This window comes from Meles meles, chromosome 5, assembly GCF_922984935.1.
Source record: "Meles meles chromosome 5, mMelMel3.1 paternal haplotype, whole genome shotgun sequence".
Classification (NCBI taxonomy): Eukaryota; Metazoa; Chordata; class Mammalia; order Carnivora; family Mustelidae; genus Meles; species Meles meles.
The window spans coordinates 48,278,771-48,296,609 of NC_060070.1; the positions used below are offsets into that span (position 1 = coordinate 48,278,771).

The window sequence follows — 17,839 nt, forward strand, 5'->3', positions numbered from 1 at the left end:
GAATCCTCAACTGCCGCGTTTCCCCGCCCCTGGCTTGCGCCCGTAGTCGGAAGGCCGGCAGGGTCAAGTTCTCTCACGGCTCTCGGGAAAGGCCACAGCTTAGGTGCTGCCACGCGAGGCCTTCTGGGCAGACACCAGCCAATCCTCATGAGGCATCCACGAGCCTCGGCCAATCAACGCCTGTGTTATTCCTGGGTTCCCCCCGCACCGGCCTTTTCTCCCAGCCCCCCTTCCCGGATCCTGTAGTCGCGGCTGAAGCTGCAGCCACCTCCACAGCTGCTGGGCCTGGGGACCAGCCTCCCCCTGGCACTGTTGGGTTTCTCTAGTTGTCTTCACTGAGGATGAGTCCGCGCGCAGCTGTATGCCCGTCTCGCGGAGTACACCGGCGCACTTTCATCTAGCGACTGGTGAGGGAGTGCTCTGCGCGGCCTCACCGTGCGGAGTAGGCTGAGGCTACCGTGTCTCTTAAGCCGGGGGGGGGGGGGGGGGGGCGGGGGGGCGGGGGGCGGGCAATGGGATAGTATTCAGTTTCCGGAGGGTGCGGGTGACTGGGGACGCCGGTGGCACGGATGCCCCGCGGGGAGGGAGCCCAGTGGCTCCGAGGCTGCCGCGCTTCGAGCGAGGCGGCGGGGTCCCGGCGTCCGCCTTCTTGCAACATCGCTCGGCTTATGAATGGGCTGTTCTGCGACGCGCTACGCTGCTGTCCTGCCTGACACGCCCTCCAGCGTTGTTGCTTTGCTAGTTTCAGTAGTTGAGTCACTTCCCTTTGAGCCTTAAATTTGAAGCCGTTCCTTGAAGTGTTATCCCTTCGTGTGGGGTCATATAGTTTTACTCCACTATGGGGGTACTGACTCTGAAATTCTCTGTGAATTGACCATTGTGTGAAAAGGGATCGGTTCTTGGGATTGAGGAAGACAGGATAGAGGCTTTTTATTGTAACACGTTGTGTGGTTTTAAAAAGTTTTAGGTCTGTAGCGAAATTGGTAAGCCCAGACATCCTTGACTACTGTTCTCCAACATAGTTAATAAAACTTAAAGATATTTTTTTTCAGGAAGCAGAAATTGATGTAGCACTCCCCCTGCTCCCCTTCCCTCCATGCTTCTAAGTAGGGCGTTTGAAATTCGAAATCTATCAGAATTACTGAAAGAATGGGACTTTTATGAGTGATAGTATTTCTCCACCCATAATGTCCCAATTCACATCCTTGCATAGCTACTTCTTGATCTTTTTTTGGTTTTAATTCCTTGATTTTTATTGGTTTTAGAAACAGACGTAGATGAGGGCAAAAAGATGTTTTCTAAAAAGAATTTGTTTACAGGTATTTGCAGAAGCTTTAGTTAGAGCAGAGTTTATCTCAAGAAATTTTTAAAAATGGATGTTTCATTATTTAAATAAAAAAAAAGAACTTGTATTGAGGGTTCTTAGGATGCTAAATTCTGTGAAGGAACTTACTACATTCTTTTACTCTCATTATATTTTAGGACCGTATGTAGTTCAATAGACCATAAGTGAATTTACCTATTACATAAAGGAGCTCATTATTACTGAGTTTATTATTATAAATGATATCAAAATCAGTTTACCATTATTAATAGATCACTAATTTTTTGCTACATGTAGAGATGTGCTTGACCCTTAAAATTTGTGGAATTTTTCTATTGTGAAACTGGATATTGCACCGGTAAGGTATTGAAGTCTCTATCTTTAGTACCAAGAGAGTATTTGAGATAACATTTGACTAAAATACAATATTGATGAAGGGAAATTACTAATCTCTTAAAGAAGCAAGTGCTTGTGTTTTAAAATTGTTATGTGAACTATTTTCAGGGCTTGCAGAAGGAATTAAAAATTTTTTAAATTCAATTTTGAGTTATAATTTGTAGCTTTGTAACAATTTAATATAGATGCAATTTTAAAAGGAAGATATTTTGGTATTAGTGCTTTATAAGTGAATCTGTTTATTGAATATATGTATATATATAGTTTGTGAGAAATATGAAGAAATAATGACAACCCTGTCCCTAGTTCCCCCTTCCCCGAGAACTTAAAATCTTTGTGTAGTAAGGTCCATTCTAACAGGACAAGTTATTATCACCAACTTTGCAGATGGTGAAATAGGATTAGGGAGATTAAGTTATTTGGCCATTTTAGGTAGTAGGAGCCCAATTCTTCTGACTATAAATAAGGGTAATTTTTTTGTAGTACACTGTTCTACTTCTCATTAAAAAAGATTTCCTAACCGCATTTTGAGAGAATAATTTGGATAGAGTAGAATAGATAGAATCTAGAGTATACTTTTCTATATTTGTAATTTAAACTTTTCTATATTTGTAATTTAAACTTTCCTGTAAATTTCCTCATTGTAAAATGAAGGTGCTCATATATAAAAAGGCAGTATGAGGTTGAAATTTATATTGGTTGTCCATATCAAAATTTAAAAGATGATAGATACTCTGTAACTAACTCATGGACACATTGGCAGTCTTGTAAGGGTTTGGGTGAAAAGCATTCCAAGCAGAAAGGACTCTAATAAAGTTATGTCATTTTCTGACATGTATATCAATGTACCCCTTTCTCTCTCTCTCTTTTTTAAAACATTTGTTGGTTGCTTAAATACGAATTGTTTCATTTGTTTTTCAGAACAACTCAAGTTATAAATATTTGTTGCTACTTTTTCTAAGTGAGAGAATTGCAACTTAGGAAATGATGTGCCTAGGATCATTTAGTTAGTGGTCTACTTGGGTTCCTAACTCTGGTGTTCTGAATTTAGAGTCTGAATTTTATGGGCTATGTGGTCTCAATTGATGTCCTCTTCCTGAAGTCCCAAGGCTAACTGTAACACATGGAATGTAGATATTAGGCTTGGACTTGTCAGAATGGCATGATCAGATTTGTGTTTTAGGAAGATACCTAAACTCCTAACCAAGGATAAGTGGAACAATTATGAGTCACTGTTGAGGGCTCAACCTTTACTGGCTAACGCCTTTGTGGTGGGCCAGTTTTCAAGGTTGAACAATTGCCTGTAGCTAGCTGTACTGTTACAACTCAGTTTTCCATCAACATTTTGTATTCATCACATATAAACAACTTTTCCCCTTTAATTTTTATTTGTTGCATTTTCAAAAGTTTTTTCTTTTCTTTTTCTAATTTCCAAAGTATTTACCCCCATCTACTTCTTGGCTGCCATTATATATAATCTGGCTAGAAATTTGGGAGTTATCACCACATCTTGTATATTCAAGATCTTAAATATCTAAATGTGTCTCCGAATTGCTAGATTTCTTTATCCCTAAAGAAAGGCACAGAAAGCTGTCCATAATCTGTCCCATCCTGGTGTATATATTAGGCCTTGCTGTTTTCTGTCTTCTGAATTACTTGGAATTTTCAGAATAGACTAAAATGATTCCAATGCTTTTATTTATATTTGTTCTCCCTGCCTTGAGTGCCACTACCCTGAATTTATCAGGCAAACATGTACTCATCCTAATGTGGGAAATCTTCCCTGTCTCTCTCTTCTCAACTCCCTATTCCTATGAATCACTTGTTTTATCTTTACCATAGGTTTATAATCATATGTTTTTATTATTTGCTTAAATACAATCAGTTTTCTTTATCAAACTGTGACCTTTTGATGGTAGAGATTAATAGATAATAAATTTTGTTCATTGAATACAGATGTTAATGAGCTATACTTTCACTTAAGTATTATTCATGAACCTGTATTTTTATTATGTTATCTAAAATATTTATACCATATTTATTTTGTATTCCCAGTACCTGTAACCTACCGTGGATGCACTGGAGAGGCAGTGTAGTATAGAAGAAATAGCTTGTATTTTGCTCTTAAACAGATCTGTGCTTGAATTCTAACTTCTCTTTTATTAGTGCTATGATTTGGGTGGCTTACTTAATCTCTCTGTGATGTAAAATATCCAATATGTAGTAGGTGCTTAGTAAATATTTATTTCCTTTGCTTTCTTTGCCTTCAGTAAGCATTTGTTGAATGCATAAATAACATTTGCACTAGTAATTGGAAATATGGGCCTGGAATTTAGGAAAGCTGTGAGAGTAGAAGACATATTTGGGGGTTATGAGCATATAGGTTATAGTTAAAAGGTAGAAAGAGATTGAAATTATTCAGGGAGAATATGAAGTAGAGAGGAAGAGAAGGCTGACGATGGAACATTGAGAAAACTCCAAAATTTGAAGGTAAGGGGAAGAAATAATGTCTTTGGAAGAAGGGGTGAGAGAGAGCCCATGCTTAAATGCTTCAGTAGTTCCCTATGCTTTCAGCATCCCTTCCTAGATACCTAGGAGCCTGCAGTGTTAATGACTAAAAGCTGTGAAGTAAATTAAGATAAGAACTGAAAGTATCTAAAAGTATTTGTAGTTTTGTAGGTCATTTTGGTAGCCTTAGTGTATATGGTTTAATTGGAAAAATATGCATGGAAACCAGGTAGCAGAGGCAATGAAACTCAAACATGAATTTTTTTTTTTCAAACATGAATTTTGAGATTAAATTTGTTACCCCTTTGTTAACTGATGAAGTAATAGTAATAAAAGCTACTGTTTGTTGCATGCCTAATTTTGTGCCAGGTACCAGTCTAAGCAATTTCATTTGTTATTATAGTAATGCTGTGGGGTTGGTGACATTGTTTCTGTTTTCAGATGAAGAAGTAAGAGATTTATGTAATTTTTAGAGTTACATAACTAGTAACAGCTGGCATTGCTGTATTTGAATCCAAATATGTAAGGCTCTAAGAAACACTAGCTCTTAGTCACTTCCATATTTATGTTCATAGTATTCTGCATGTTTCTCTATATATTATAGTATACTACCATTTTTATATTTAATATTCCCCTTTTTGTTCATTGTAATTGCTTATATATAGTAACAATTAGAGAATTTTCTTTGGTTGTACCTTGATTCTTTCATGTAGTGTTTGAGTTATTTGCCAGTAAGTAGTTCTTTTCAGGTATTATGAATAAACTGAAAATACAAAGGTGGAAATATTTTAGAGCCTCAAAAGAATGAAATTAACTATAATTGACTATTTTGCTATGGATATTTTTTTCCAGTTTTCACCTTTTAAACTACTTAAGGCTTTGTTAACTTTTTCTTCATGTCAACTAAGAAACACTTTGTTTTTTATACCAATCAACAGTTTAAGGTGGGAATAATGTTATAAGCCTTATATCAAATTATAAAAATACAGACTTGTAGAAACAACTGGAGCTAGAAAAGATTGGTAATCCTAATTCTATGCTGTCACCTCTGGATGGGGAAGTCAGAATAGCGAAGAACTAGTTAGATTTAGGACTTCTGACTCTTAGTGTGGTTTGAAATGGGAGTTGAACGTGCACATTTGCAATGTTTCATATCTATCTATGGTGCATAGAAATTTCCCCTACACTTATAGTAAACTCATATATGTCCCTCCAAAGAGCTGCCTCATAACTGTTTTTTTCTTTTGTCATTCAAAATATATATTTAAAAACTGAAATGAGAAAAGTGCTTTGGGGAATTTAAATTTTATTTTTATAATTTATTCAGTTTATTTAGAACAAAAACAAGCCAGTTGATCCAGTTCTGCCCTCCCACCCCCAATTTGATATAAGAGAGTCATATGCTGTTTGCTTACCTCTTACTTATTTAACTTAGCATAATGCCATTGAGGTCCATCCATGTTGTTGCAAATGGCAAGAGCTCATCCTTTTTAATGGCTGGGTAATATTCCATTGTATCTATATATAACTTTTTTAAAAAATTATTTTTTATTAACATATAGTGTATTATTTGCCCCAGGGGTAGGTACAGGTCTGTGAATTGTCAGGCTTACACACTTCACAGCACTCACCATATCACATACCCTCCCCAGTGTTCATCCCCCCACTCCCCTCAGCAACCCTCTGTTTGTTTTGTGAGATTAAGAGTCTCTTATGTTTTGTCTCCCTCCCGATCCCATCTTGTTTTATTTTTTCCTTCCCTATCCCCCCAAACTCCACTCTGCCTCTCAAATTCCTCATATCAGGGAGATCATAGGATAATTGTCTTTCTCTGATTCACTTATTTCGCTTAGCGTAATACCCTCTAGTTCCATCCATGTAATTGCAAATGGCAAGATTTCATTTCTTTTGATGGCTAGCATAGTATTCCATTGTATATATATACCACATCTTCCTTATCCATTCATCTGTTGATGGACATCTAGGTTCTTTCCATAGTTTGGCTATTGTGGACATTGCTGCTACAGACATTTGGGTGCATGTGCCCCTTTGGGTCACTATGCTTGTATGTTTAGAGTAAATACCCAGTAGTGTGATTGCTGGGTCGTAGGGTAGCTCTATTTTCAACTTTTTGAGGAACCTCCATACTGTTTTTCAGGGTGGCTACACCAGCTTGCATTCCCACTAACAGTGTAGGAGGGTTCCTCTTTCTCCGCATCCCCTCCAACATCTGTCGTTCCCTGACTTGTTAATTTTAGCCATTCTGACTGGTGTGAGGTGGTATCTCATTGTGGTTTTGATTTGTATTTCCCTGATGCCAAGTGATGTGGAGCACTTTTTCATGTGTCTGTTGGCCATCTGGATGTTTTCTTTGCAGAAATGTCTGTTTATGTCCTCTGCCCATTACTTGATTGGATTATTTGTTCTTTGGGAGTTGAGTTTTATAGTCTTTATAGATTTTGGATGGATACTAGCCCTTTATCTGATATTTGCAAATATCTTCTCTCATTTTGTTAGTTGTCTTTTGGTTTTGTTGACTTTCTTTTGCTGTGCAAAAACTTTTGATCTTGAAGTCCCGAGAGTTCATTTTTGCCCTTGCTTCCCTTGCCTTTGGCAATGTTTCTAGGAAGAAGTTGATGCAGCTGAGGTTGAAGAGGTTGCTGCATGTGTTCTCCTCAAGGATTTTGATGGATTCCTGTCTCACATTGAGGTCTTTCATCCCTTTGAGTCTATTTTTGTGTGTGGGGTAAGGAAATGGTCCACTTTCATTCTTCTGCTTGTGACTGTCCAATTTTCTCAACACCATTTGTTGATGAGACTGTCTTTTTTCCATTGGACAGTCTTTCCTGTTTGTTGAAGGTTAGTTGACCATAGAGTTGAGGATCCATTTCTGAGCTCTCTGTTCTGTTCCATTGATCTATGTGTCTGTTTTTGTGCCAATACCATACCGTCTTGAAGATTACAGCTTTGTAATAGAGCTTGAAGTCTGGAATTGTGATGCCACCAACTTTGGTTTCTTTTTAACAGTCCTCTGGCTATTCAGGGTCTTTTCTGGTTCCATATATATATATTAGGATTTTTTGTTCCATTTCGTTGAAAAAAGTTGATGGTATTTTGATAGGGATTGCATGAAATGTGTAGATTGCTTTAGGTAGCATAGACATTTTCACAGTATTTGTTCTTCCAATCCATGAGCATGGAATGTTTTTCCATTTCTTTATGTCTTCCTCATTTTTTTCATGAATACTTATAGTTTTCTGAGTACAGATTCTTCGCCTCTTTGGTTAGGTTTATTCCTAGGTATCTTATAATTTTGGGTGCAATGGTAAATGGGTTTGACTCCTTAATTTCTCTTTCTAATGTCTTGCGGTTGGTGTATAGAAATGCAACTGATTTCTGTGCATTGATTCTATATCCTGACACTTTGCTGAATTCCTGCATGAGTTTTAGCAGTTTTGGAGTGGAGCCTTTTGGGTTTTCCACATAAAGTATCATATCATCTGCAAAAAGTAAGGGTTGGACTTCTTTGCTGATTTGGATGCCTTTTGTTTCTTTTTGTTGTCTGATTGCTGAGGCTAGGACTTTTGGTAAGATGTTGAATGGCAGTGGTGATAGTGGACATCCCTGTCGTGTTCCTGACCTTAGTGGAAAAGCTCTCAGTTTTTCCCCATTGAGAATGATATTTGCTGTTGGTTTTTCAGAGATGGCTTTGATGATACTGAGGTATGTATCCTCTGTGCCTACACTTCAAAGAGTTTAGATCAAGAAAGGATGCTGTACTTTGTCAAATGCTTTTTCAGCATCTATTGAGAGTATCATATGGTTCTTGTTCTTTCTTTTATTAATGTATTGCATCACATTATTGATTTGCGGATGTTGAACCAACCTTGAAGCCCAGGAATAAATACCACTTGATCGTGGTGAATAATCTTTTAATGTACTGTTGGATCCTGTTGGCTAGTATTTTGGTGAGAATTTTTGCATCTGTGTTCATCAAGGATATTGGTCTGTAATTCTCCTTTTTGGTGGGGTCTTTGTCTGGTTTTGGGATCATGGTAATAAAATGAGTTTGGAAGTTTTCCTTCCATTTCTATTTTTGGAACAATTTCAGGAGAATAGGTATTCTTCTTTAACTGTTTGGTAGAATTTCCCTGGGAAGTCCTCTGGCCCTGGGCTCTTGTTTGTTGCGGTGATTTTTGATGACTGTTTCAATCTCTTTACTGGTCATGGGTATGTTCAGGTTTTCTATTTCTTCCTGGTTAAGTTTTGGTAGTTTATATATTTCTAGGAATGCATCCATTTCTTCTAGATTGTCAGATTTGCTGGCGTATAGTTGCTCATAATATATTCTTATAATTGTTTGTATTTCTTTGGTGTTGGTTGTGATCTATCCTCTTTCATCCATGATTTTATTAATTTGGGTCCTTTCTCTTTTCCTTTGGATAAGTCTGGCCAGGGGTTTATCAACATTACTAATTTTTTTCATAGAACCAGCTCCTAGTTTCGTTGATTTCTTCTGTTCTTTTGGTTTCAGTTTCATTGATTTCTGCTCGATCTTTATAATTTCTATTCTCCTGCTGGGTTTAGGCTTTCTTTGCTGTTCTTTCTCCAACTCCTTTAGGGGTAGGGTTAGGTTGTATACTTGAAATCTTTCTTGTTTTTTGGGAAAGGCTTGTATCGCTATGGGTTAGGTTGTATACTTGAGACCGTTCTTGTTTTTTGGGAAAGGCTTGTTATCACTATATACTTTCCTCTCAGGACCACATTTGCTATGTCCCACAGATTTTGAACGGTTGTGTTTTCATTTTCATTTGTTTCCATGAATTTTTTCAATTCTTCTTTAGTTTCCTGGTTGACCCATTCATTCTTTTGTAGGATGCTCTTTGGCCTCCATGTATTTGAGTTCTTTCCATCTTTCCTCTTGTGATTGAGGTCTAGCTTCAAAGCATTTTGGTCTGAAAATATGCAGGGAATGATTCCAGTCTTTTGGTACCCATTGAGACCTGATTTGTGACCCAGGATGTGATCTATTCTGGAGAATGTTTCATGTGCACTAGAGAAAAATGTGTATTCTATTGCTTTGGGGTGGAATGTTCTGAATATATCTGTGATGCCCATCTGGTCCAGTGTGTCATTTAAGGCCTTTATTTCCTTGTTGATCTTTTGCTTGGATGATCTGTCCATTTCAGTGAGGGAGGTGTTAAAGTCCCCTACTATTATTGTATTATTGTCACTGTGTTTCTTTGATATTGTTATTAATTGGTTTATTTAATTTGCTGCTCCCATGTTAGGGCATAGATATTTAAAATTGTTAGATCTTCTTGTTGGACAGACCCTTTGAGTATGATATAGTGTCCTTCCTCATGTCTTATTATAGTCTTTGGCCTAAAATCTAATTTATCTGATATAAGGATTGCCACCCCAGCTTTCTTTTGATGTACATTAGCATGGTAAATTGTTTTCCACCCCCTCACTTTAAATCTGGAGGTGTCTTTGGGTCTAAAATGAGTTTTTTGCAGGCAGCATATTGATGGGTTTTGTTTTTTTATCCATTCTGATATCCTGTGTCTTTTGATTGGGACATTTAGCCCATTTACATTCAGGGTAACTTTTTTTTTTTTTTAAGATTTTATTTATTTAATTTGACACACAGAGAGAGATCACAAGTAGGCAGAGAGGCAGGCAGAAAGAGAGGGGGAAGCAGGCCACCGGCTGAGAAGAGAGTATGATGCAGGGCTCAGTCCCAGGACCCTGAGATCATGACCTGAGCTGAAGGCAGAGGGTTAACCCACTGAGCCACCCAGGTGCCCCATATATTCAGTTAACTATTAGAGAGATGAATTTAGTGCCATTGTATTGCCTGTAAGATAACTGTTACTGTGTATTGTCTCTGTTCCTTTCTGGTCTACTACTTTTAGGCTCTCTCTTTGCTTAGAGGACCCCTTTCAATATTTCCTGTAGGACTGGCTTGGTGTTTGCAAATTCTTTTAATTTTTGTTTGTCCTGGAAGCTTTTATCCCTCCTATTTTCAATGATAGCCTAACTGGATATAGTATTCTTAGCTGCATATATTTTTCATTTAGTGCTCTGAATATATCATACCAGTTCTTTCTGGCCTGCCAGGTCTCTGGATAAGTCTGCTGCCAGTCTAATATTTCTACCATTGTATGTTACAGAATTCTTGTCCTGAGCTGCTTTCAGGATTTTTCTCTTTGTCACTGAGACTTGTAAGTTTTACTCTTAGATGACAGGGTGTGGACCTGTTTTTATTGATTCTGAGGGCGTTCTCTGTGCTTCCTGGATTTTGATGCTTGTTCTCTTTGCCACATTACGGAAATTCTCTAGTATAATTCACTCTGATATACCTTCTGCCACTTTTTCTCTTTCTTCTTCTGGAATCCTAATTCTAATATTATTTTGTCTTATGGTATCACTTATCTCTCGAATTCTCCTCTTGTGGTCCAGTAGTTCTTTGTCTCTTTTGCTCACCTTCTTTATTCTCCGTTGTTTGGTCTTCTCTATCACTGAGTCTCTCTTCTGCCTCATTTATCCTAGCAGTAAGAGCCTCCATTTTTTGATTGCACCTTGTTAATAGCTTTTTTTATTCCAACTTGACTAGATTTTAGTTCTCTTATTTCTCCAGAAAGGGATTTTATTTCTCTAGGAAGGCTTTCTTTAATATCTTCCATGCCTTTTTCAAGCCCTGCTAACACCTTGATAATGGTCATTCTGAACTGTAGTTCTGACATATTACCAATGTCTGTATTGATGAGGTCCCTAGCCATTGGTACTGCCTCTTGTTTTTTTTGTGGTGAGTTTTTCCACCTTGTCATTTTAGCCAGATAAGAATATGTGAGCGAGGGAATAAAATGCTAAAAGGGAGGCAAAGAGCTCAGAAAAATGTACACTAACCAAATCAGAAGAGACCCAAAACTGGGGGAATAAGCAAGGGGGGAAAAAGCAAAAAGCAAAACAAACAAACAAAAAAAACCCATATATATTCATATATATACACACATATGTTTATATATATATGAATGAATGGTGGATAGAACAGAGCCACCCATTTGATTTTGGGTGTATTTTGGTCTCTTAGAAGAAACTACCTCCCAAAATTTTAAAGAAAGAAGAATATATATATCTATAGATCTATTTACCTTCTATTTACCTATTTACCTTCATATATATGAAGGTAAATACAATGAAGGGATGGAATATGACTGTAAAGATGAAAATTTTAAAAAAACTCTAAAAAAGAAATTGATAAGATAAGCTAAACTCCTGGGACCTGATGTCATATCAGTCTGCTACTCCTCCACCATCTTGCCTCTCTCTCCTTGTATATAACTTTTTATCCATTTATCCATTGATGGACACTTAGGTTGTTTCCATATCGTGGCTATTCTAAATAATGCTGCAGTGAACATGGGGTTTGTGTTTTGTTTTCTTTGGACAAATACCTGGAAGTGGACTTGCTGGATCATAGGTTAGTTCTATTTTTAATTTTTGGGGAAACCTCCACACTACTTCCCATAGTGGTTATATCAATTTGCATTCCCACCAGTAGCGTATAGGGTTCCTTTTTCTTTATGTCCTTGGCAACACTAATTATTTCTTATTTTTTTGATAATAGGCATTCTAAAGGAGAAAGGTGATATCTCCTTTTGGTTTTGATTTACATTTAACCTGATGATTAGTGATGTTCAGCATTTTTTATGTACCTGTTGGGTATCTGTATGTCTTCTTTGGAAAATCTATGTAAATCTTTTGGCCATTTTTAAAATTAGATAGTTTAGTTTTTTGCTCTTGAATTGTATGAATTCTTTGGATACTTTATATAGATTAGCCCTTTATCAGAGGTATGATTTGCAAAAATTTTTCTCCCATTCAGTAGGTTACTTTTTAATTTTGTTGATGGTTTCCTTTGCTCTGCAGAAACTTTATAATTTGGTCTGGTGCTACTTGTTTATTTTTGCTTTTGTTGCTTTTGCTGTTGCTGTCAGAGTAAAAAATCATCGTCAAGACCTATGTCAAGAAGGTTACTGCCTGTGTTTTCTTCTAGGAGTTTTATGGTTTCAGGTCTTAAATTTAAGTGTTTAAACCATTTGAGTTAATTTTTGGATATGGTGTAAGATAGGGGTCCAGTTTCATGCTTTTGCATGTGGCTGTCCAATTTTCCCTTTATTGAGGAGATTGTCCCCTTGCTGTTGTATATTCTTGGTTCCTTTGTTGTAAATCATATAGACATGGGTTTATGTCTGGGCTCTCTATTCTGTTCCATTGATCTATGTGTTTCTTTGTATGCCAATGTCATACTGTTTCAATTACTACAGTTTTGTAACATAGTTTGAAATTGGGGTGTGATGCTTTCACCTTCTACTTTCTCAAGATTGCTTTGGCTGTTTGGGTTTTTTTGTGGTTTTAGCATGGTTTGTTCTATTAAGTATTTATGATCAATACCTCGGAGAAGAGAATTAATGTAGAATTTCTATTGTATCTAACCATTATGAAATGGATTCACTAATTTAAAATCCAGAGGACTAAAATAAAATAGAATGAACTCGAGAGTACAAAAATATTGAAAAAAAAAATAATTTGGAGATGATAAATAAAAAGATGAAGAAATGTTGAATGTAAAGTCGTCCACTCTAGTTATAAAATTTCTGGTATATGGGTGGTTAGTTTTCTTTCAGGTAATTAAAAACCTGAGGGATAATATTTTATCAAATAGTTGACAAATTGTATTTCATTTCTCCAAATCCGAACAGGGCAAAGCAGACAGGGTAGCATATTGGAAAAAAACTAGAGGCTCTTTATTTGGTGGCTGAGTTTTCTATATTTTCCTACAGCCTCTCTAATCAATATATTAGCATTTCTTTATATTTTTTAGGTATTTATTTCTGAATTAGGTATTCATGCTTATGGTGAAGCATTCAGAAGTGGTTTGTAGTAAAATACAAGTAAGATTGCCTTCCATTTCTGTCTCCAGCTATTGGTGCTCTTCTCAGGAGGAACCACTCTTAACCATTTTGTTGTCTTCTTCTAGACATCTTCCATGCATGTTCAAGCATAAACATGTAAATGCATATACACTTTTTCCATAAATCGTATCGATAGACATCTCATTTTCAACTACACTGTACAGTGTATCTTGCAGATTATTTCATATCTGAAAATATATAACAGCTTCATTTGATACATGAGTAATATTCTGTTTTATGGACATAATTACTTCTAACTATTTAGGTTTTTTCCATGCTTTACTATTTCAAACAATGACTCAGTGGATAGTCTTATACTAACGCCATTTCACACACAGATATAGTTTTCCAAGATAAATTCCTAGAAGTAAAATTGCTTTGGTCAGAGAAAAGGTATATTTTACATTTTCATAACTATATTAAATTGCCCTCCAGACTGTATGAGTTTATATGCTTACTGGCAGTGGAGTAGAGTACGTATTTTCTTACAGTCTTGTCAGTACATAGTAGTATCAAACTTTTTGATCTTTCCTATTTTGATGGATAAAAAATAGTATCTCATTATAGTTTTTTAAAAGTTTTATTTTAATTCCAATTAGTTAACATACAGTGTTATATTAATTTCACATGTACAGTGTAGTGATTCAGTAATTTCATGAATCCCCCTTTGTTCATTTCTGACAAGTATACTCCTTAATCCCTATCACCCATTTAACCCATTCCTCCCCTCTGGTAACTCAGTTTTTTCTCTATAATTAGAGTCTGTTTCTTGATTTGTCTCGCTCTCTCTTTTTTCCCTTTGCTCATTTGTTTTTTCTTAAATTCCACATATGAGTGAAATCATATAGTATGTCTTTCTCTGACTGACTGGCTTCACTTAACATTATACTCTTTTGCTCCATTCATGTTGTTGCATGGTATCTCATTATAGTTTTAATTTATATTTCTTTTGAGTGAGGTGAGTCTCTTTTTAAAAATCTGTTTAAATTTCCTTTTTTTTTTTTTTGAGAAATGTCGTAGTCTTTGAGTTTTATTTATTTGGTTTCTTATTTGTAGAGACTATATGTTAAAGAAGCTTTTTCTGCTTTTCTGTCTTAAAATTTTTAATGTAGGCTTTAAACTGATAATAATCTTTTATTCAGGACTCTTGAATTTCAGATCATACTTATTAGAAAGGCCTTTTGTACTTTGAAATTATAAAAAAGAGTCTTCCATGCTCTCTTCTGGTGCTTTTATGGTATTATTTTTATGTTTGTCGTTGATCCATCTGGAATTTATATTGGTGTAAGGTATAAAGTAAGTATCTAAAGTTCTTTTTTTTCAGGTTGATACCTAGTTGTTTTGCTACCTGATATTTAATTATCATTTCCTGTGGTCCTATTCTGAAGGACTTTCCAGGCACAGAGAACATTATCACAGTGCCTGGCCCTTAGTAAAAAGTGAATGATGAGAGGGTTGGTTATTGTGATGGTGATGGGTGGTGGCTGCAATGAGACAATTTTAGGGGGTAAATTACAGTTTGAGATGTGATTGTTATAAAGATGGTGGATTTAAGTGTGCTTATATCTTGTGGGGACGTAGCTAGTAGAGTGTAAAAATACAAGGGAGAAGAAACAAAGCTTTTGAAAAGAAAGAGGTGAACTCCAGAGATACAGAGGTTAACCTTAAGCAGAATGGAAAAAAAGGAAGTGAAGATGATTAATGTAGTTCTAGAATACTGTGGATGTGAAGCTGAAAAGTTGGTACACTTTTATTTTTTTGAAATAGGAATTAGGGACACTTATTTATTTATTTTTAGGGGCATTTATATATAGAGGTGGTTGTAAAGTATCTGAGAGCAAGAGGCTGATTTTGTACTTTTTTTTTAACTTTCTCTCTCTTTCTTTTTATAGGTCACTCTTGCAATTATGGATATTTAAAAGGATCAGACAGTGTGGAGGGGGAGTTCCCCTCCTCACTCCCCCTTGGTGCTTGACTCCAGGATTAATTTATAAACTCTGGAAAGTGTTTTTTTTTTTTTTTAAAATAAGGACTTGTATTTGATATAAACTTTATAGAACTATTTATAATTTTTTGATTTAAGTGCCAAAGTAAATTGTACAAAGATATATAGTTTTATACTGTTGCCATTGAGGATTTAAATTATAATCCTAAACAGGTCATTTATTCTCTATAAATCTTTCTGAATAGTACCTTTTTGTCCTGGCTTTTTAATTTTTAAAAATTAGTCTTAACTGACTACTCTAAAGAAGTAAACGAAGCAGTATAAAAACAGTTAGGATGAATTCTTCCATCCCTGACTGCACATCGAAGTGTCGATCCCTGAAACATGCTTTGGATGTCCTTTCTGTGGTAACAAAGGGGAATGAAAATCAGATTAAGGCCTTTCTCTCCAGTTATTGTTATAATGCTGCAACTATCAAAGATGCTTTTGGCAGAAATGCCCTCCACCTTGTTTCCTCTTGTGGAAAGAAAGGAGTGTTAGATTGGCTTATTGAGAAAGGAGTGGATCTTTCGGTGAAAGACAAGGAATCAGGATGGACAGCTTTGCACAGAAGCATTTTTTATGGGCATATTGATTGTGTTTGGTCTCTATTGAAGGTAAATGTCATTTGTTTATTTAAAACTGTTTGGTCTGGCATGTGTTTTTCTTAGTGTTTTTCAAACACCTCATTTAAATTCCAGAGATTTGAGTTTGTTCTTTTTAGTCATTTGATGTCTTTTACTGTTGTAACTGACTAATCTTTATAATTCAAATCCCATGTATATTTTTATTTAGACTTTTTATGATGTAGAATTTTAAACATATACCAAAGTTTACAATACATAATGCATTGTTGGCTAATTGTGTCTTATATATGTCTCCACCACCTTTGTTAATCTCACATTATTTTGAAGTGAATCCCATACCTTTTGTCATTTAACCCATATTATATATCTTTTAGTATTCTTAAGAAAAATGGTTTACTTTTCTGTAACTTTTATTAGCTACTTTAAAAGCTCACTAGTTATTGAAATACAACATCTGGGACTGTTTTTCTGGATAGTATGCTTATTTCTTGTTTGGCTAGGATAAAATTTATAGTTGTAAAAAACCAATAATTACAATCAGTTTAATTAATTTGAAATTTCCCATCAAGTAGATTCAATCTAGGTTTGTTGTACTGTATAGTCAAATAATGAAGTGTTTTGAGATGCACCCTAACGTCATTTCACTAATGAGTGCACATTAAAAACTCAGAAGTCATGAGTTTTAAATTGAAAATTTTTTTTTTTTTTTTTTTAGTACAGGCATTTTATCATGCTTGTAGAGGACACAGAGAAGAACAAAACACTTCCTGTCCTCAAGGAACTTATGGTCACATTAGGGAGCTTATCTTCAGTGTCTTCATCTATTTTTGATTCTAAAAAAGTACCAGTAGTTATGTTAATTCCTCTTACATATAAAACATTTGATTTAGATGGTTTAATTCTCTTACTTACTCTATTTTATATAGAAAGCTAGGTTGGTAAGAGTTATTAAAACATCTTATCAGCCCTACTCTTACCCTTTCCCACTTCTACAGTCTCAGCATTTTTTCAGTTTCTGCTAGAAATTTGGATCATTGCCAGTCCTGTCAAGCTTGAGAGCATCCTTGGATTTTCTGTTGTCATAGGAATTGCCAATTCAGGTGTCAGGATTTGGGGCTTCAGTTTGAAGTAGGGTCTGGTCTGAATTTTGGACCTTCCTTCTCTTTGGGGTTTCATATCCCTTTAGAAATCCTCAATCATTCTTTTCTCCTTGGCTAAGAGAAGCCAGGAAATTTTTGCCTTCAGCCACTTTGCGCTTATCTTGACTGTCCTTTATTATCATCAGAGGCCTACTGCTCAGTGATAGATACCTAGTAGTGGATACATTGCACTAATAAAATTTTCCCACACAGAAACCTTTTCCTATCCATTTAGTAGTCAAGTCTCAACATAGCATATCCTTTTTCCCTTTGACCTTTCAACATCATTAAATTGGAAGAGCTGCAACGATTGGAGTGTGCATGTCAGTTCCACTTCTGGACACCTGTAGCATATAAGGTATTATGACAACTATAGCCCTTAAGGTATTGTGGTTGGCAGAGAGAGACCATACACAAATACATCTTAATATATTGAATTTGATAACAAATTTATAGCTATAAGACTTTTTAATTGCCAAAACAAATTGTACAATAAATATACTCCCACACTGTCAGTTCCTGATTGCCAAAGTTAAAAAAAAAACAAAAACCAAAAACCTTAGCAGAAACTATTTGTCTACCAAAAGCTGGAGGGAAGACAGCCTATCTTATGCATATCTTCTTTGACTCTTTGATTCCATGACAAGATGAGTGGCTGGCAAAGAGTGTTTATGCTTGTAGGGTCCTGCTGTATCTGTTTTGCTATACTATTGCTTTTTCATACTGGTGGTTTACTTACTATTCTGGAAAAACTTGCTTTAATTTTCTTCATTTGTAAATAGAACCATCTTATTCATAAGGTTGTGTGGATTAAATTCTATACTATTTGTACAGTGTTTGGAACAAATGTTTTTTTTTGAGTATCTGATGTTGCCAGGCAATAATCTAGGTCCTAGGGATATGTAATGAACATGACAGAC

General features: G+C 35.8%; 1 protein-coding gene across 3 annotated transcripts in view; it reads left to right on the forward strand.

The window, feature by feature from the left end:
• The first annotated feature begins 247 nt into the window (after positions 1-247).
• Positions 248-17,839, forward strand: part of IBTK (inhibitor of Bruton tyrosine kinase) — a 105,092-nt gene continuing 87,500 nt past the window's right edge. For all 3 annotated transcript variants that reach the window (XM_046005307.1, XM_046005309.1, XM_046005308.1), the window contains exons 1-2: positions 248-407; positions 15,102-15,810. In XM_046005307.1, coding sequence (XP_045861263.1) covers positions 15,490-15,810 — 321 coding nt within the window. In that variant the 5' untranslated portion in view covers positions 248-407; positions 15,102-15,489. The remainder of the gene's footprint in view (positions 408-15,101; positions 15,811-17,839) is intronic.